At 39.7% G+C, this 18,878-nt stretch overlaps 1 protein-coding gene across 2 annotated transcripts; it reads left to right on the top strand.

The window, feature by feature from the left end:
- Positions 1 to 4,089: 4,089 nt before the first annotated feature.
- On the top strand, positions 4,090 to 7,196 carry LOC137255887 (uncharacterized). 2 transcript variants are annotated; one of them, XM_067793467.1, is made up of 4 exons: positions 4,090 to 4,111; positions 5,206 to 5,288; positions 5,836 to 5,983; positions 7,091 to 7,196. In XM_067793467.1, exons 2-4 carry the CDS (start codon positions 5,216 to 5,218, stop codon positions 7,149 to 7,151), a joined length of 282 nt encoding a protein of 93 aa, XP_067649568.1. In that variant the 5' UTR covers positions 4,090 to 4,111; positions 5,206 to 5,215; the 3' UTR covers positions 7,152 to 7,196. The 2 variants fall into 2 exon arrangements, with proteins under 2 accessions (XP_067649568.1, XP_067649569.1); XM_067793468.1 differs by having other exon boundaries at positions 5,203 to 5,288.
- The last annotated feature ends 11,682 nt before the right edge of the window (positions 7,197 to 18,878 follow it).

Genomic DNA, 18,878 nt, shown 5'->3' with positions numbered 1-18,878 from the left:
TTGGCGATTTCTCCATGACAGTTGTTCAGTTAGCTGATGAAGCTTATCCCTTGAAAACATCGCTATTAAAACCATACACCAACAGAGCCAACCTGACTCCTGCTCAGAAGATATTTAACTACCGCCTTAGTAGGGCTAAGATGACTATTGAAAATTCATTTGGCCGACTAAAGGGGCGCTGGCGATGCTTGCAAAAAATTGACATAAATATAGATTTGTTTGTTCAGTGATCGGGTCTTGTGTGGTACTCCACAACATTTGTGAAAATGTCAATGAAGTCTACAGAGATGAGTGGCATCAGAATGAAGCAGCTGATATGGATGATGAAGACGATGACATACAGGATGGTGTAGGAGAGTCTATCAGATGTGTGAACAGCCTTCGAAACAGACTTGCAGAGGCTTTTCTGTGCAATGAACTTTGACTAATGCACTCAGTGATGATAATATAGAGAGAGATGTAGGCGAGCCTATTCAATAAGTACGGGGACCCCTGGAAGCAGATTCACAGAATGTTTATCTGAATAAAGAACTTTGAATTATTTGAATTACAGAATGGTGTATCACTTGATTTTAAAATGCCATTTTCATCATCATTAAAGATATCTCTTGTGTTACTATCGACTGAACAACATGTATGTGCTATTTGTAAAAAAATAAAAAAAAATAAATCAAATTCAAAAGTTTTATTTCTTATAACAATAAACAACAGTTCGGACAAGAATCGTAACATTTTTATCATAATTATATGTATTGTAGTGAGACATCAGTCGCCTCATGTGTGTGGAATATATCTCTGAAGAGACGTTCATGAAGCTTTACTTGACAAACTATAAGCTGTAGGAATAAAAAGAAAGTTCTATTTTCCAAGGATCTGTACATGTTTTCTTGATCAGTCTTCAGAAACATTACAATATAACTACCAATGTCACACGAACACACATTCAGTAAAATTGAAAAAGAAGTGTCCTCTCTGGAACAAAATGAATGCTTTTTGGTATCTCTATACATTGAAGTACACCACATCTGCAGGGGTTAACTCAGTAAAGACCGTTTTCTTATGTCATTCTACGCATAAATCGTCAGAAACACTTAAGTATAACTTCCACTGCCAAACGAATAAACATTCAGTATAATTAATAAAGAAATGTCCTCTCTGGAACCAAAACTGAAACGGGTTTTATAATCTCTATACATTTATGTACAGATCGTCAGAGACTAAAGAATGAACGGTCATCTGCATTTGCCCATGATGACCCGGATAGAGATGACTGGGAGCTTCCTGAGGAGGTATATAATCTTTCATGTCTGCACATCTGACCTTCATCTCCATATGACATTTGACCTGTATTAAAATGATGTGATGACATCGGTTGAACCTGTCTCGTCGGTTGATTGTTGACAACGCCCAGTATCATCTTCATCATATTTATTCGATGGTCCCTTTCTTCGTGCATTTGTCTTTCTTCAGATTCCATCGTTGCTCTTTCCATATCTAGCCTTTGCTTTTCCAACTCCAGCTTTTCCCTCTCAAGATCAAAGACCTTATCCCTTGCTTTTTCATTTGATTCACGAAATCCTTCCATTACTGATTTCAATACAACTTCTACTTTTGATTTCCGCCTTTTTTTCACTTGGCTTGTCCTTTTCAGCTCTTTCTGTATTCTTGTTACAGTACCATTTTTCTTTTCAAGTTCTTTTTCTTTTGTTTTCCCGTCATTTAGTCCACCTTCTTGTTTTCTTTTCAGATTGGAGGCATCTGTTTTTACCTGTTTCTGTTGTGTTTCTTCGTCAATTGCGTCATTCTTTTGATAACTTTCATCATCTTCATTTTCGACTGGTATAATATCCCCAAATTCATCATTGTCACAAGAATGTTGGGTGGTAGATTCATCATCACTGTTGCTGTCGGAGATTTTCCTTTTCAGACATTCAATAACTCTCAACGGTGACGTTGCTGGGTGGTGTCCCAGAATCGAGTCAAGCTCTTCATAAAATTTGCAGGTTTTTCGACCCTGTCCACTATTTCTTAGGTTTGACATGCATCCTCTGTATGATCTTTTCAACGTATGAATGCGGACTTTGCACTGGTCCGAAGACCTTGAATGTCCCTTGTCAGCCATTTCTGTAGCCACTGATTTGTAAATAAGGCCATTGTTTCTTTTTGGATTTTCCAGTAGTTCTCTAATGCTAAGTTCCTGCCAAATTCCCAATAGACTTCTAGTTTCGTCATCTGACCACGCAGTACCACGTCTTCTTGTTAGCCTTCTCAGTGTCACTGTTTGACAGTCTGTAGTTGTGTGCTTCAGGTTACGAGAGCAATCATTGGAAACCATTGTCAAACTAAACAAGATTGGAGTAATTGACCCGAAGACATATTATAAAATCTTTGATTCTCAGGCAATGCCGGTATCATTATATGGCTATGAAGTTTGGGGAGTAAAGCAATACCAATTATTGGAAAGGGTACGCCTTCTAGCCTGCTAACGATTTTTAAGGGTAGGAAAACAAACACCCAATGCAATTGTATGTGGCGAATGTGGTCGCTATCCAATATATATAAATGCTTCCATACGGCTTTTACGCTATTGGCTAAAATTGCTCAGAATGAGCTATTTTAGACTGCACAGGAAAGCGTATAATTTGTTCAGATATTTTGATGATATTGGAAAAGAGAGTTGGGTATCGTTCGTAAGATATACTCTGTTTTCTCATGGTTTTGGGTATATCTGTATTATCCAAACTGATGGTGATGAATATTCATTTGTACTGTTGTTTAAAATTGCACTGATAAATGAATTTTCTCAAAGCTGGACTTCCACTTTGAATAACAGCTCTAGATATGTGATAGATCAGAAACATACCTGCATATCCTATCAGAAAAAGAGGTGCGCTCTACTTACATCAAATTCAGATGCGATGTCTTGTCATTACGTTATAACGAAGGTAGGTGGCAATCAATCGAACCACGTTTACCTCTATGTCCCATTTGTAACACCGCTGTAGACGACGACTATCATTTCACAATTTTATGCCACCTGTACAATGAAATCAGAGTAACTTTTCTTACTGGAACACTTTTGAAAATTCCCTTCTATCCATAAATTTGTGATGGACATCTCAGGAGAACATAATCAAACGTGTACAGTATCATATTTACCATGCATATATAAAATATATTTGTATTTAGAAACACTCTAGTCTTCAAGTGTATCCTCTTATCAACTATATATATGGTATATCTTGTATATGGGCCCTTGGCCTCGTTACAAATAAACTCCTTTGACTTTGATTGGACCTGTGCCTCCATCGGATGGTGCAGGTTGAGAGACGAACACCCACTCTCCATTGTTCTGTGAGATCTTTGGCATGGGCCTGAGCCTCACTAGGCGAATCAGGGCACAGTGTGATTGATAATCAATCTGGACCCAATGCTGTGACAGGACAAACCAGCTTCATGCATTCCAATATTCTGCCATCTGGTATTTTCAGAAAGCCTACGCCTCGGCATGTCCAAAACCGTTCAATTTCAGCACTGTTCATTTATTGATACGCCGATAAGAAAGCAATGAGAATACTTCATTTCACCTTTTCATACCCCTCAGTCGCTTGTACCATAAGAGAACTTTAGCATGAAAAGCATGCATTTGAGTCAGCACGTGAATTTCATGCTAACTGCATGTGTATTTAGATATGACTGGTTCTTTTCTTTGTTTTGATCACTTTTTCTTACAATCGACAATTATGTTTGGTGGTGCTTAATTAATGGTCATGTGCATCATGTTTGTTGATGTTTAACAACGATATAAGGCTCTATACTTAAACGTCGCTGTTAGAGTATGAAAAAGGAATTCTTAGCCATGCATTTTTCCCGCTTCAACTTCCAAGAAATGTCTATCAAATATTATGTGGGATATTTCCCACATGCGCAGTGACGTTAGTGGCAATATTATCCTACAATCGCAAAAGGTATTCTTTTTTTTCTAAGATAACACAGATTTAGAACAAAAAAGTATAGGCGTTGATTGGTTTAAAAACACGTGATGTAAATTCTAAAATGATTTAAATACTAAACGTTTGCAGTGTCAGCGTCTGTCTCCTTGAAGTTAGCGGTAAGTGCAGTATATGGTGTGGTGTTTGAATGATCAAGACCCGTGAAGGTCTCGGGGTACAATAGGCCTTCAGCAACCCACGCTTGCCCTAAAATGCGACTATGCTTGTCGTAAGAGGCGACTAACGGGCGCTCAGGCTCGCTGACTTCGTTGACACATGTAATCTGCTCCCAATTGCGCAGATCGATGCTCATGTTGTTGATCACTGGATTGTCTGGTCCAGACTCGATTATTTACAGCCCGCCGCCATATACCTGGAATATTGCTGAGTGTAAAACTAAACTCACTTACTCATTCACTCACTTGAATGATCAAATGTTGTGCCACTTTCACATTTAACCGCCCAGCCTGGTATTGTAACAATTCCGTTTGAAACAATTCCAGCTTGGGATGTCATCAGGCGTTTCATCCGCCGAGGAACAGATCTCGCCCTTCCGCGCGACCTTTCAGCAATCAGCTACCAAACAACTAGATTGTGAAATTATGTGTGAATGAGTTTATGTAACGCCATAAGCTACTTATATGATCATGCTCATATTTGGATGGCAAGGAAATACGTGAAGATCGGATTAATTTTGATCTTCAGTAACCTATGATTGTCGAGAAATGTGACTAAGGGGATCAGGCGGTGAGGTTTGCTGCGTGTGTTGTCATCGATCGATGTAGATCGATGTTCATGATGATCAGTACTTGATTGTCTGGTCCAGATTCGATTATTTGCAAACCGTCGCTGGACTATGACTGAGTGCGGCGTTAAACAAGCGCATAACAGTTCGGAGACGGCTTGTGGCTTGTCGATGATATCAGGAAACAATGGATATCGTATTCAAATGGATGGAGAATTGTTGAAAACAACAGAAAAATACAATCTTTCAAGCTTCAGATTCCTGAATGATTCATGGTATTGAATCATGAGTTTGTGGCGTATTTTGTGCCACTATAATACCAAGAGAACAATCTTCATTTTATAGTACACTCGGAGAATTTATTGTTTATAAATGTGCCTATACATTCTCCACATAATACATTACCTTATGGTGATTTACAAGACGTTCGTCGTGGATTATCATTCTTTATCCTCTTGTCTAAAGCAGGATCTAAACCATGAAGGTCGCCATCTTCCTCATCTGTCTCCTGCCTCTGGCCTTCTGCGAGAAGAGATTTGTGTTGGGTAACAGTAAGTAAAATTCTCACGTAAACAAATAACCTCAAAATCTATCACTGAAATATGTGTATGTACGAGAAAAAAACACTGGCGTTAAAAAACCAACAAGCTCTTGACAATATACCAGACTAAGCCTGATATGGACTTCGACGAACACAGCACTTTCTTTTACTTTCGAAAGAGAGACTTTCCCGGAAGTGACGCAGGCTGTTTTTAATGTGCAGATGGAATGTACATATGGTTGTTCGGGGCAACTGACACTGAATTTTCAATGCGAGTTCATTTACACGTGGAAAATATGGTTCCTGACTTGAAAGATTAACCTGAATAAAGCTGATTTGAAAACACTGACTGACTGACTGACTGACTCGCCTGTTGTAGTTCTCGACAACGGGGAAATTCACAAGCTGGTTCACGCTGTAGTGAATAAGTTTGGCAGTGACGCTACATGATTGACTCATGTGTTTTAGTTCTCGACAACGGGGAAATTCACAAGCTGGTTCACGCTGTAGTGAATAAGTTTGGCAGTGACGCTACATGATTGACTCATGTGTTTCAGTTCTCGACAACGGGGAAATTCACAAGCTGGTTAACGCTGTAGTGAATAAGTTTGGCAGTAGCGCTACCGAGCAGCAGTGTGAACAGGAATGTACCGTCCTCTTCACCAACGACATCCTTGACCTCGGCTGCGACTTTGCTTGCAAAGGGTAAGTCAGAGGTTGTGAAGACTGTGAATAAATGATTCAACATAATGGAGCATGATTCTCCATGTCGTAAAACTTTGAACTGTTGTGCCGAAACTACATTCAGCATCAGAGTGATGACACATGTTGGAATGGTAAATAACGCCCTACAACATGTAACTAATATCACATGTTGTAAGTAAATAACGCCCTGCAACATTTATGTGATGTCACATGTTGTAACGGTACAGAGCGCCCCACAACAGTAAGTGATGTCACATGTTGTAATAGTACGTAACGCCCCACAACAGCAAGTGATGTCACATGTTGTAATAGTACGTAACGCCCCACAACAGCAAGTGATGTCACATGTTGTAATAGTACGTAATGCCCCACAACAGCAAGTGGTGTCACATGCTGTAATAGTACGTAACGCCCCACAACAGCAAGTGATGTCACATGTTGTAATAGTACGTAACGCCCCACAACAGCAAGTGATGTCACATGTTGTAATAGTACGTAATGCCCCACAACAGCAAGTGATGTCACATGTTGTAATAGTACGTAATGCCCCACAACAGCAAGTGATGTCACATGTTGTAATAGTACGTAATGCCCCACAACAGCAAGTGATGTCACATGTTGTAATAGTACGTAATGCCCCACAACAGCAAGTGATGTCACATGTTGTAATAGTACGTAATGCCCCACAACAGCAAGTGGTGTCACATGCTGTAATAGTACGTAACGCCCCACAACAGCAAGTGATGTCACATGCTGTAATAGTACGTAACGCCCCACAACAGCAAGTGATGTCACATGTTGTATAAGTACGTAACGCCCCACAACAGCAAGTGATGTCACATGTTGTAATAGTACGTAACGCCCCACAACAGCAAGTGATGTCACATGCTGTAATAGTACGTAACGCCCCACAACAGCAAGTGATGTCACATGTTGTGATAGTACGTAACGCCCCACAACAGCAAGTGATGTCACATGTTGGGATTGTTGATAACGCTTTGTACCATGAATATCACACTGACATATTTTTTCTCACTCATGTTCTAATTGTACCCTGAACTCACTCATAATATGAATATGTACTTCACATACTGTGTCTTGTTGCAGAATCCAGAGCCTTATTCAAAAAATTCACTTTGACAACCCCACTACCGCCGCTACCAAGTAAAATGTATCATCACTCATGAATAAAATGTAGCGTTACCACCATGCAGCTGTATATTGTTAGTGCTTAAATATGAGAACTCTATATACAGAAAAGGTTATCTGACGGCTCCCTCCAGAAAAAGCTACTTGTATATTAGGGATCTCGCCCTGTTACTGCATTGCTAAAACGGGGTGTGAGGGGCTTGGATCTTTTTCTTTTTTCTTTTCTTTTTTTCTTTTGTAAATAATCACAGAGTATTGCCTTCCACTAGAGGGTAAAGTGAAACATTATATGTTACATATTCAAGTCCATGCACCAACATCAAAAATGACAAATAATGAAAAACCAACCAAACAAACCTCACCAAACAAACAAAACAGAGCAATAAATAAATAAACATCAACAGAGGTACAGTTGAGCACGAATGCTTCAAGCAGCATCATACGTTGTCAAAAAGGGCAAATTTGAAGTCATCTCTGGTTCCACAATGTACAAACCCATAGGCAGCCATGTTAAGGAGTTCACGGGCCCTCTAAATGTTGATCACATTGTTGCCATTCGATGAATACGCAATTGAAAATTGAACAGAAATTATGTTATTGTAGAACCGATGATTCATCACAAATGTGCAAACTGTGACATGGATCTTATGACAATCAAATTCACGAAAATTAAATAAACATGCAAGTCTATGGAAATTAAGTCAAGTGTCCGAATATTTTCGCACGTCTGTTAATTTGTAAAGACTCAACGCATTTTGATGTCGTCAGTTTTCGATGTCATATCATTGTCAGTGTAATTGATGATGTCAATGCATTGTACAAAATCTGTTGTGGCAGCGATATCTCCAACTAGATCCCCCACAAGCAGTAGTTCAGTGGAGCCTAATTCTGGTGTAATGTGAGATGGGTGAGACGAGAGAACCGTGCTTTCATATCCAAAGAACAGCTTGAACTTTTTCTAACCTTACTGACATTTTCCAGAAGGTAAAGAAATGTCCACATCAGTCTTTTCACCAGTCTAAACGTAGTTACCAATACACCAGTGACTCAGTTTAGAAACAATGATATATTAGTGCAACACCGTTCGAAAAATGTCTAACGAACACTGTCACATGACAATCAACTGGCAACAATTCTGTTCTGGGAGGCATATTATTAAATTAATCTTATACAGAGTCCACGGGCACCGGAACACTACATTTCATGGTATATTGTGGACGAGATTCTTTGTCAATACAAATGATAAAGGCGGAGTTTTTTCCGTCACTGACATTGGGCAGTTTTTTTCACGTAAGTCATTTTCTTGCAACTTTAGTAGCTCTCAGACATGTGGTCTAATAAATTCAAATCTGACCATTTGGTTATTGTCAGTGGTTCGCCAAAACGATGTAGTGATTTTCTTACAGTGTGACCAGCGACATGCAAAAGTTTTGAAAGTGTGCGTGTGTGTGAGGTGTGTGTGTGTGTGCTTGCGTCCGTGCGTGTGTGTGTGTGTGTGTGCGTGCGTGTGTGTGTGCGTGCGCGCTCTCTCCAACAAGGCAAAACATTGATTTCAATGTGGTCATTAGTCATTTACAAAAGTAGAGGGCTAGAACACCCTGAATAAAAAACGAAACACACATACGCACACACACACACACTTGCTTTTTATCCAATGGACCAAATACTGATATACGTGCATGATTTTACGAGTCCGACTAACTCCGAAGCTAGTGACGTGGTACCTTGTGAAATATGTGGCGGAATATTCCTCATTAGAATGGCTTATTGGAACGTTATGGAAGTACACATTGTTGTCAATAAATACTGATTACCAGGCTTCGCTTTACCACACTAGCTAATCCAAAAATAGCGAAGGTAAATGATAAGCAAAGGTTTATGTGGGTGAGTTGTGGGTCTTGTAAGTGTAGTATAAAAAGGTCGTTAACATTCAGAGTGTGATTCTTCAAAGGCATTTAGAAGTTGGCGTAGTAATACAGGACAAATGTTATGGATAGCAACTTCTTGAGTTTATTTTCACGACGTTTCGGGGCTTATCCTAGCCCCCTCATCAGGTTGAGATGAACTGAACAGTAAGGCTTAACTGTTGTGAGGTCATGGGCAGATTTAACAGTTACGCCTTACTGTGTGAGATCATGGGCAGATTTAACAGTTACGCTTTACTGTGTGAGATCATGGGCAGAGTTAACAGTTAAGCCTTACTCTGCAGTTCAGCCACAGGCAAACTGTAGCGTAAGTGAGGTTGCGCAGCGTAGAGAAAATGACCAGTCTCCGTATATGCGCGCGAAGCGAGCAAAGGTTGGCAACACACTTCCCTCGCTTCGGTTCAAAATGTAGTTTTCGTGTCGTAATAAAATATCGCCACCATCAAAAGTACACTGCCATTTCCTCACTAGTTTGTGCTCTCCGTTTTCCAAACCCATATTTAATAATTACTCACGTAAAATATGTTTTATTCAACATTTTAAATGCCACTCGTGGTACATGAGACCGTTCTTCGCCTCCATTACCCCAACCAGCTTCCGGTTCAAAGTAGTGAAGGAACAAGTTATTATTCCGTGTGGAATACGTAAAGAGTTACCTCCCATGCTTCATACGCCCACTACGCCAGAAGTGTGTTTATTGTAGAATAAATGTTACAAAAGATCTAACTACAACGCCGACACTTAAGACAAATACATTCCAACAGAATCATGATAAAATTAGGCAATATGGTATATCCTTATTATTTCGGCTTATTCTTGTTCCTTCACTCCGTTGAGCCGGAAGCTGGCAGGGGTAATGGAGGCGAAGAACGAACTGAATACCACGAATGGCGCTTAAAATGTTGAATAAGACATATTTCACGTGAGCTAAACCAGGGATAATCTACAACATATATACTCTACATAGTCTCCCTGGTTAAACACAACTGAAGTTGCACTGGGAACGTGTGTGCTTTGGAGCATGACGAGGCACACGCTAATTAGTACAAATGGTAAAGAGAGCAAGCGAGTGACCTATCCCTGTTGTAGAGTATCCCTACGAAAACATTTGACACTCTTTCCAATAATTAAATTTTGACAAAACAATTTAAATGTAGTCCATGTCAATATTAAGAAGGGGAATTACGCCTTTACTAAGACAATACCTGTGGGAAAGTGTACTACCCGATTCCGATGGTTTAAACACTTCATAATTAACATTGAGGTGTTCGGAAAGATAAATGCGTTGTTCACTGGTCCTTCGAGGACCATGTGTAGAGGTACTCATGGCCGCCTCATGAACAGTGAACAACTTATAATTTTGCAAAAAAAATAATGTTCATAGATTCATATTTAGGTTTCTTTTCTATTAATTATTGTACGCTCGTCCTACTTCATGTTGGTGTTGTAGAGCATTTACACTTTGTTCATGCTCTTCACGGATAGTAGTTGAAGACATATTAACGCAGGATCGGCGCCACACAAAGGAAATATGCCTTATCAGGATCATGGTGTACGTCATCAGTCCAGTTCAAAAAGATCTCTGACAGTCACAGAATAGCAGAGTACGGTGTCCCAACCTTCTGTTGTGCTGTGATAAAGTGAGAGAAAACATGTGTCTCAGTGACCTTGATGACGTCATAATGGTAAGGCAAACCTGACGTCATGTCGGTTTTCGCGTGACAGATGGCGGCTCCCGGTCTATCCCAAGTTAACATGTAGGTCTTGATCTTATCTCTGCCACGCCTTCAGATCTCGGCACATAGCTTATTACAATGTTTCACCGCACTTTCAGGGCAGGTTATTTGCTATTTTCAAGGATGGTCCTGAAAGACAAAAGAGGCGGGACATGCGTTAATTTTTTTAAGTGGTGGCGTGTGGTCCTGTGAATGAAGTTCAGGCCACGAATTAGTTCAAGTTAAGCACCATCGAGCTGGGACAGTCCTTGGATGGGTGACCGTGTTTGGCAGCTTGACTCCTAAGAGTTTCTAGGATTTCAGTCCTGCACCACTACGAAGCACATAACACATGTGGTCTCACCTTAGGCAAGTGTTCAAAATTGCCTCTGTTCACGCAGCAGAAATTGGGTACCCGATGGAATAAGTCGTGTAACCACTAACCTTCTGGCACCTAACCGGCAGCTTGGATTAATCGGGGTAATAATAATCAGATTGTTTGGGCGCTCCGAGCTTGCATTATGCATGGTGTAATCCGCATGATAAATGGAATGTTATTGTTGTGACGGTTATTACAAAAACAAATCGGTATGAGGAAGAGAAGCACGTCTAATGGATAGACAACTTCTTTGTTGCAATAGATGCGATATTTCGGTGTAGATTCTAATACAAGAACACGTGTTCTCTGTCAGCACGTAAATATACAACGCTATTCTGTGATTAGGCGCACAAGACATATACACATATGACATGTAAGGGACACATTTTAAGTTAGGCACATATCGCATGGGCCTTTAATAGTGTTGTACAGTGGCGAGGAAGGCAAACAGCCGGCATGAGTATACGCATTAGAATACAACAAGGGAGCACTTAGACCAAGGGCTGTAGGGGTAGCCTAGTGGTTCAAGCGCTCGCTCGTCACGGCTCCATTGTGTTCACGAGCAATAAGTGTAAAGTCCATTTCCATTGCTTGAAGAGTGCCTAGGTGCTATCCTAACAAGCTGGTGACGAGAAACTACTGATCACCAAATTCAAACAAAGGTTACGGTATGTCCAGTATTGGATTTGTCAATTTCTACCTCAAGTTACCCGTCATTCTACTCTAGATTTAAAACCCGACGTTAACACAGAAACATATGTAATCTATCTCAGAAACAGTCTTTGGAACGTGCATTCTGTAAATACAGAACAGCACTGCATTAAATGCATACAGCAAGGAGAAACAGCAATGCGACGACAACATCTGCTGTGAACATTGCTTGGATCCCTGTGTCGAAGATGAAGTTCACATACTATTTTCTTGCACAAAACCACAGCCAGCAGAAGAAACTCATATTCGGCGTCAATGAACTCAATAAGAACTCATCGCCCTTCCTTATCTATATGGCTTCTTCATCGTTGACTCACGAGGAGGCGATTAACGGGATCGGGTGGTCAGGCTCGATGACTTGGTTGACGTGTCATCGTACCCCGCTTGCGTAGGTCCATGCTCACGACCTCACTGGAGTGTCTAGTCCGGACAACTCACTCATTCTTCATCGCTTTTTCTCTGTCAAGCATGTTGTTATCACATTATCCTTCTACTGTTGTTTGTTAACCCGCGGTGTAAAACTAACCTCACTCACTCATAGTAGTTAACCTATTTACGTCAAAAGCTCTCATGTATGACACCGATGTGGTTTTTTGAAACATCCACCTACCAATTACACTTAAAGTATAAGTACCATGTTCATCACTGTTTCACGATGACATTCATATCTATTCAAACATCGTTGTTGCAGTATATCCAAGAAAAGGATGATTAATAAATTTGTCTACTTTTAACCCTGTGAAACCCTCCCAGATATTTTCTGGATTAACTCGCACATGCCCACTGGTGTCATACACTTTATAAAAGAAACGTATATTTTGAGAATATTGAACTTATGTAGCTGAAAAAAAACTAGTACAAATATACTATTTCTTTCATTGACGTCATCTTTGAATTATTGTTAACATCTGTAGGGCAAATTTAACATTCCCCTGGGTTTAGAAGCGTGTGAAGAAAAACCGTCAGCAAGTTAACATACAAAACAGAATGCACGTGCAAATAAGAGGAAAGGCATGGGATATCGATCACTATAAAAAACATACGTTCTGTTTAATTTTGTTATTCATTTTTGCCTGGAAAAGAGGAATCGTCATGCCGCCAATCAAATCATCGGTCACAGGTCTTCTTGAAGCTGAGGAGTCGCAATCTGCAGTTGTCCGACATTTCAACGTTCACCAGAGTAAATATCTCGCCTTTTTCTGGCCGACCAATTCCGCCCGATTAGCGACCGCCCAAGAGCTACCCAAGCCAGGGACAGGTACATCCAGGCTGCTCACCTACGTTATCGTCGAGGAGACTGCACAATCAAACTGTCAGGAATCGATTGTGGGATACGGAGATTTGACCAAGAAGGCGAGTGGTCGCCCCTGTTATGAAAGACGCCAGCCGGCACAATCGCCTGCGGTAGTGTGGTGTAGTCTGTCTCACAGTCCCTGAACCACATTATTTTGCCTAATGTCAAGCCTTCTCTGCAGTGCTAAATCTTAAATGAAGCAAGTCTAGATTTCCTTAGGTTCTGAAACTCTGGTCTCGCTGGGGCTCTTTTCTTGTAAAATGTGTTTGTTTGTTACTATCAAAATTATACATATTCAGATACTAAGTCTTTGTCTATAGTGTGGTGAAGTCAGGTTCGGTGATGAATAATGATGTCGTCTTCACCGGCGAGATTTTACAGTTTTTACCAGCAATGTTTACCGTTCATAGACGAGTGAATTTTTACCTTTCTAACATTGAAATTACATGAAATAATACATAAAACTAATAAATTCCTCTAAAATTGGCCTATGCGTTTCCATGTTTGAAGAGTGGAGTTGTGTCAGCTGGCACATATTATCATTATATTAGACCTACATGAATCTCAAGATAAGACAGATTAAAAATCAAATCTGCAAGCGCTAGGAAACACGCGATGTGCATCAAACTGTTGCATCACGCGGTACACGTGTATTGAAACGCGGACCTGTTCAGTAACTGGCGAACACTTTAACCATTTGGCTAGACAAAAGCCCGATTACTGAATATGTGTATGGATAATTGCACTGATTGGGAAATATTTAGTACAATATGCGTTTAAGTAAGATACGACATGGATAATTTGGATTTGTATCTGAAGTTCGGAGACCGTGGATAGTATTATGACTGGGGATAATATTATGCAGCCAACAACGGATTGTGTTTTCGTCCAGAATGAGTTCTTGCAAGCTGAGTGAGTGAGTGAGTTTACTGTTACGCCACACTCAGCAATATTCCAGCTATATGGTGGCGGTCTGTAAATAATCGAGCCTGGACCAGACAATCAAGTGACCAACAACATGAGCATCGATCTGCGCAATTGGGAACCGATGACATGTGTCAACCAAGTAAGCGAGTCTGACCACCGGACCCCGTTAGTCGCCTCAGTCACCTTTTATGACAAGCATGGGTTGCTGAAGGCCTATTCTACCCCGGGTCCTTGCAAGCTGAAGGCGCTGGTACATGTTGTAATAAGTGGCGTAAAATCTACTGATTTGAGCGTCACATTTAGATTGTATTTGTAATTTATTTTCCTACGTATGTGACGCCATTGTGTGACCAATTCCGACACACAGAATTTATTTTTGAATTAATATTTACTAATGTAAATGTTCATTTTGTGAATTTATGTATTTGTTGCATCAAAAGACATCATACTACAACGATTTACCATAAAAGATTGGAGCCTAAAATGCTACTTAACCACCTCTACCCCAATTGTACCGGTAGGTATGGATAAACATGAATATGGAGTCAGTCATGAAGTCTCTCAAAAACTTTCATCTGAATATAAAGTTTGCTGTTAACTGATTGGCTTACTTAGGTAACATGTCTGATTTTGACCAGTCACGATCCTTATACCAAATTGAGGCGAAAAAACGTCATTAGAAACCACTCTTTAGCCAATAAAATCGCTTCTTACGTCTGTGAAAATACTTTTGCTAAGGGGACAGTGATATCGTTGATGTTCAGAGCTTTCGAACGATACCCGCCATCAGTCGAATCGCCTCACATGTCATTCATACGAAGCTTTGAAAACTGAGGTAGTTCACGCTGTTGTATCATGTTACCGAGCGGAATGCCACAAATATCGGAAAACAAACGACCATGCATATTATTTCAGAAATCTTTTTACGATAATTTTCCAATTGTGTAAAAATGCTAATATAAAAAAGAGAAGGGAATGTCATGACATGTTACAAAGTTTTTACTTCCTTTGTACTTTATCTGGATATTTTCATTAGAAATTAACTTATTTAAGTTGTAGTATGTGAGTGAGTGAGTTTATTTTTACGACACACTCAGCAATATTCCAGCTATATAGTGTCGATGTGTAAATAATCGAGTCTGGACCAGACAATCCAGTGATCAACAACATGAGCATCGATCTGCGCAATTGGGAACCGATGACATCTGTCAACCAAGTTAGTTATTCTACCCTGGGACCTTCACGGGTAAGTTGTAGTAGTTTTACTTGAATAATAAGATAAAAATTAACTTTCTTATTAAGGGCCGTAGGATTAGCCCTTGCAAATGGTGTGATGTGTAGTAGTATTTATGATTTATCATATGTTTCTGTTTTCTTGATAAACATAGGCTTCATCCAACACCTCAGAGTCTCTATCTGAACTCGGTGTCATGGCAGTGTCTGCCTCTGCTTTACTGGTGTTGAAAGAGTTAAGCAAGAGGGTCATGCCGCCCTGCACCATCTAAGTCATTTAACTTACTGTAAATTGAAAGAACGCCCTGCACCATGGAACAGTTGATAACACCCTGTAACATCTGAGTGATGTCACTTGTTGTAATGCTTGATAACGCCCTGCAACACCTGAGTGGTATCATTTGTTAGAATAGTCAATAAAGCCCTCAGAGAAAAACGATATAACTCTAGTGAATAGAATATCGATCAACTTAATATATTTCATAACATATTATTTCAAACTAGAAAGTGGTTCGGTGAAAGTGACGTCACTTGTTGAAATGGTTGACAAAGCATGTACGTGACGTCACGGGTTTAAATGATTGATAGCATCCTGTAAAAATATGAAACATTAATAACTTCTTGCATCTATCGATGGCATGCATGACAATTATTAGTGACCTTTTGTTACAAAGGCTAATGGCATTTTGATCTCTTTGTGCTTTTTGTAGCACTGATCAATATTGTGCATTTATGTTTCAAAGTCGACAAACTGTTGTAACTATCATCACTGCATGTCACTGTGGTACCCTGAACAGAGCATAGGAAAATTTCATATAATTTCATTTTGCTAAATTGAGGCATGGGTCTTAGCCTCGTGTGACATAATATTTGTGTCTTAAGGGTCCTGCAACACTCAAGTTGGAATCGTTGATGATGTACATAACACTGGCACGTTCATGTTGCAATCTCTGAGCACACTTGGTACATTCATGTTGCATTCATTGATAGCTTCTTGTAGCACACTCGGTATGTTCTTGCAGCAATCATTGATAGCTTCTGGTAGCACATTCGGTATGTTCTCGTTGCAATCACTGATAGATTCTTCTAGCACAGTCGTTCCCAAGTTAACATGCAGACCGTGATCATATCTGTGTCTCTCTTTCAAAACACCACACACACCTTATTAGTTACGGGATGAGTATTTAACGTACATTGTCGTTTGTAATTCTTGACGAGGGGCAGGGCCAACGGAAAAACGGGGTACACGTTTTCCGTCAGCATTTATGGATATACAGTGTAATTCTGTGAAAGGTTAGCCAAATATAATAACGAAGGACATGTTCGTGAACATAACTAGGACAACACGTGTCATACATGAGTGCCATGTGCGGATTAATACAAACAGTAAGCGTCATACATGAGACTTATCAACCAAAAAACAGAAGGATAATACGGTAACACCATTATAGAGAAAACACTCTCCAGGAAGACGCCAAATAGATAAGTGAGTGAGTGAGTTTAGTTTTAAGGAGCAACTCAGCAATATTCCAGCTATATGGCAGTGATCAACAACATAAGCATCGATCTGCGCAATTGGGAACCCATTACATTTACACAAAGGTGTTACCGTATTATCCTTCTGTTTTGTAGGTTGATAAGCCTCATGAATGACACTTGTTGTTTGTATTAATCCGCACCTATATGTTTGTACCAGGTTCATTACTGTCTGACAACATATGCAACTTGCTTAGATCGATGCTCATAATGTTGATCACTGGATTGTTGATAAGTACCATGTATGACTATTGTTGTTTGTATTAAACCGCACCTATACGTTTGTATCAGGTTCATTACAGTTTGACAACATATACCATTTGCGTAGATCGATGATCATGATGTTGATCACAGGATTGTCTGGTCCAGACTCAATCATTTACAGTTAGTGAGCTAAAATTTTACACGCCGTCTTCAATATTACAGCTATGCTGCGATGAAAACAATGTAATCATAGATATCTGTCGACATAGGACTGTAAACCTGATCATAATTAAAAAAAGAAGACAGCAGATTCAATAAATTCCTAAACAAAAACCAGACTACCACCACTACGATTATTTTCAGGCTGCCGCCATCTCACTGGAATATTGCTGAATGTAGCGTAAAACTAAACTCACTCACTCACTACTGTTTGACAAAAAACACGGTTCTTCAATGAAACGTTACAATATGTTTACGAAATGTATTCATAACAATTTTTCCACTTTAACCATGAACATGGAATGTCTATCAGATTTCATCTGGGACATTTCGCACATGCGTACCGATGATAGTTTCAGGTGACAATCACAGTGCACTCGTTATCATTACACCAGCCTTGCATGTTCGTCAAGATAAGACAGAGTAAGAACTAAAATGTGCGCAAGCGTTGATTGGTTTCAGAGAGCACGTGATGCACATTTTGAAATCCTTTAAATAGCAAAGATCTGCCATGTGTCCGCCTCAGTGATTTCAACGGTAAGTGCAACAGAAGGGTAACTGTTTAGACCATCAAATGTTGTGCCTTTTTTCACCTTTAAATGTCCTCGCAATCGTTGGATAGGGGCTTTCACTTTTAACAGTTCTAGATGCTACGGTCATCAGGTGTTATACAAGTACTAAAACGCGGATATGTGCCGAGCCTAGGCAACACTTAAACAACTTGGCTAAACACAAAATCGATTACTGAATGAATTAATGAATAATTGTACTGATTAGAACATCGTCTTCAGATTCAGATTCAGATTCAGATTCAGATTCAGATTCATTTCAGATTCAGATTCATTTCAGATTCAGATTCATTTCAGATTCAGATTCATTGCGGGGCCTACAGGCCTATAGTACAAATACACTTCGTGCATTTGATTGCACGTGCTGGTTACATTACTTGCACTGAAAACACGTATTAAATTAACTGCATTAGAATCAGAAAAATATTCTTAGAGTTTAAAAGACTGGACAATATTTGTTTATCTATTACAGGGGCTGATATAAATGAGAGATACTTACTTCGTAAATCTGAATACTTGGTACACACAAATATTACGCCCGTATTAACGATTCATCTTGTAAATTTTAATAGCCTTTAATGCAATATTAACAAGCGTTTGAGCTAAATGTTACTCATCCTATTTGAATAATATGTTCTTTTATCTGAAGTTCGGAGACCGCGGGTAGTAAGAACCTCGTATTATGATCCTGGATTCTGTCAAACAGCGAATAATGGATATGTTTTGGGACTGAAAGGATTCTTGCAAGCTGAAGGCCCAGACATATGCTGCTAAAAACGGTGTAAAACCCATATCTCACTCGCTCATTCTAGCGCCACGTTCAGACTACATTTGTCTGATTTCATTTATGTAACAGAATATGTGATGCATTCCGTGAATTATTCTGACACACACACATCATTGACCCATGTGATTTGTTCCGAAAACAGCTTTGTGGGTGTAAGGTTTTGTAGCATCACATAAAATATATCGAGACTATGTATTATGTATAATAATTTCATCCTGGTTTGTAGACAGAAGCTAGCACCATCAAC

Source organism: Haliotis asinina, chromosome 11, assembly GCF_037392515.1.
Source record: "Haliotis asinina isolate JCU_RB_2024 chromosome 11, JCU_Hal_asi_v2, whole genome shotgun sequence".
NCBI lineage: Eukaryota > Metazoa > Mollusca > Gastropoda > Lepetellida > Haliotidae > Haliotis > Haliotis asinina.
Note: the sequence above shows the minus strand (reverse complement) of the source record. Positions and strands in the feature narration are given on the sequence as shown.

Bases quoted from the DNA above. Each gene is read 5' to 3' on its own strand.
- LOC137255887 (XM_067793467.1), top strand. From the start codon at position 5,216: ATGAAGGTCGCCATCTTCCTCATCTGTCTCCTGCCTCTGGCCTTCTGC. The intron at 5,289-5,835 runs GTAAGTAAAATT...CATGTGTTTCAG, and splicing joins GAGATTTGTGTTGGGTAACA to TTCTCGACAACGGGGAAATT. The intron at 5,984-7,090 runs GTAAGTCAGAGG...GTCTTGTTGCAG, and splicing joins TGCGACTTTGCTTGCAAAGG to AATCCAGAGCCTTATTCAAA.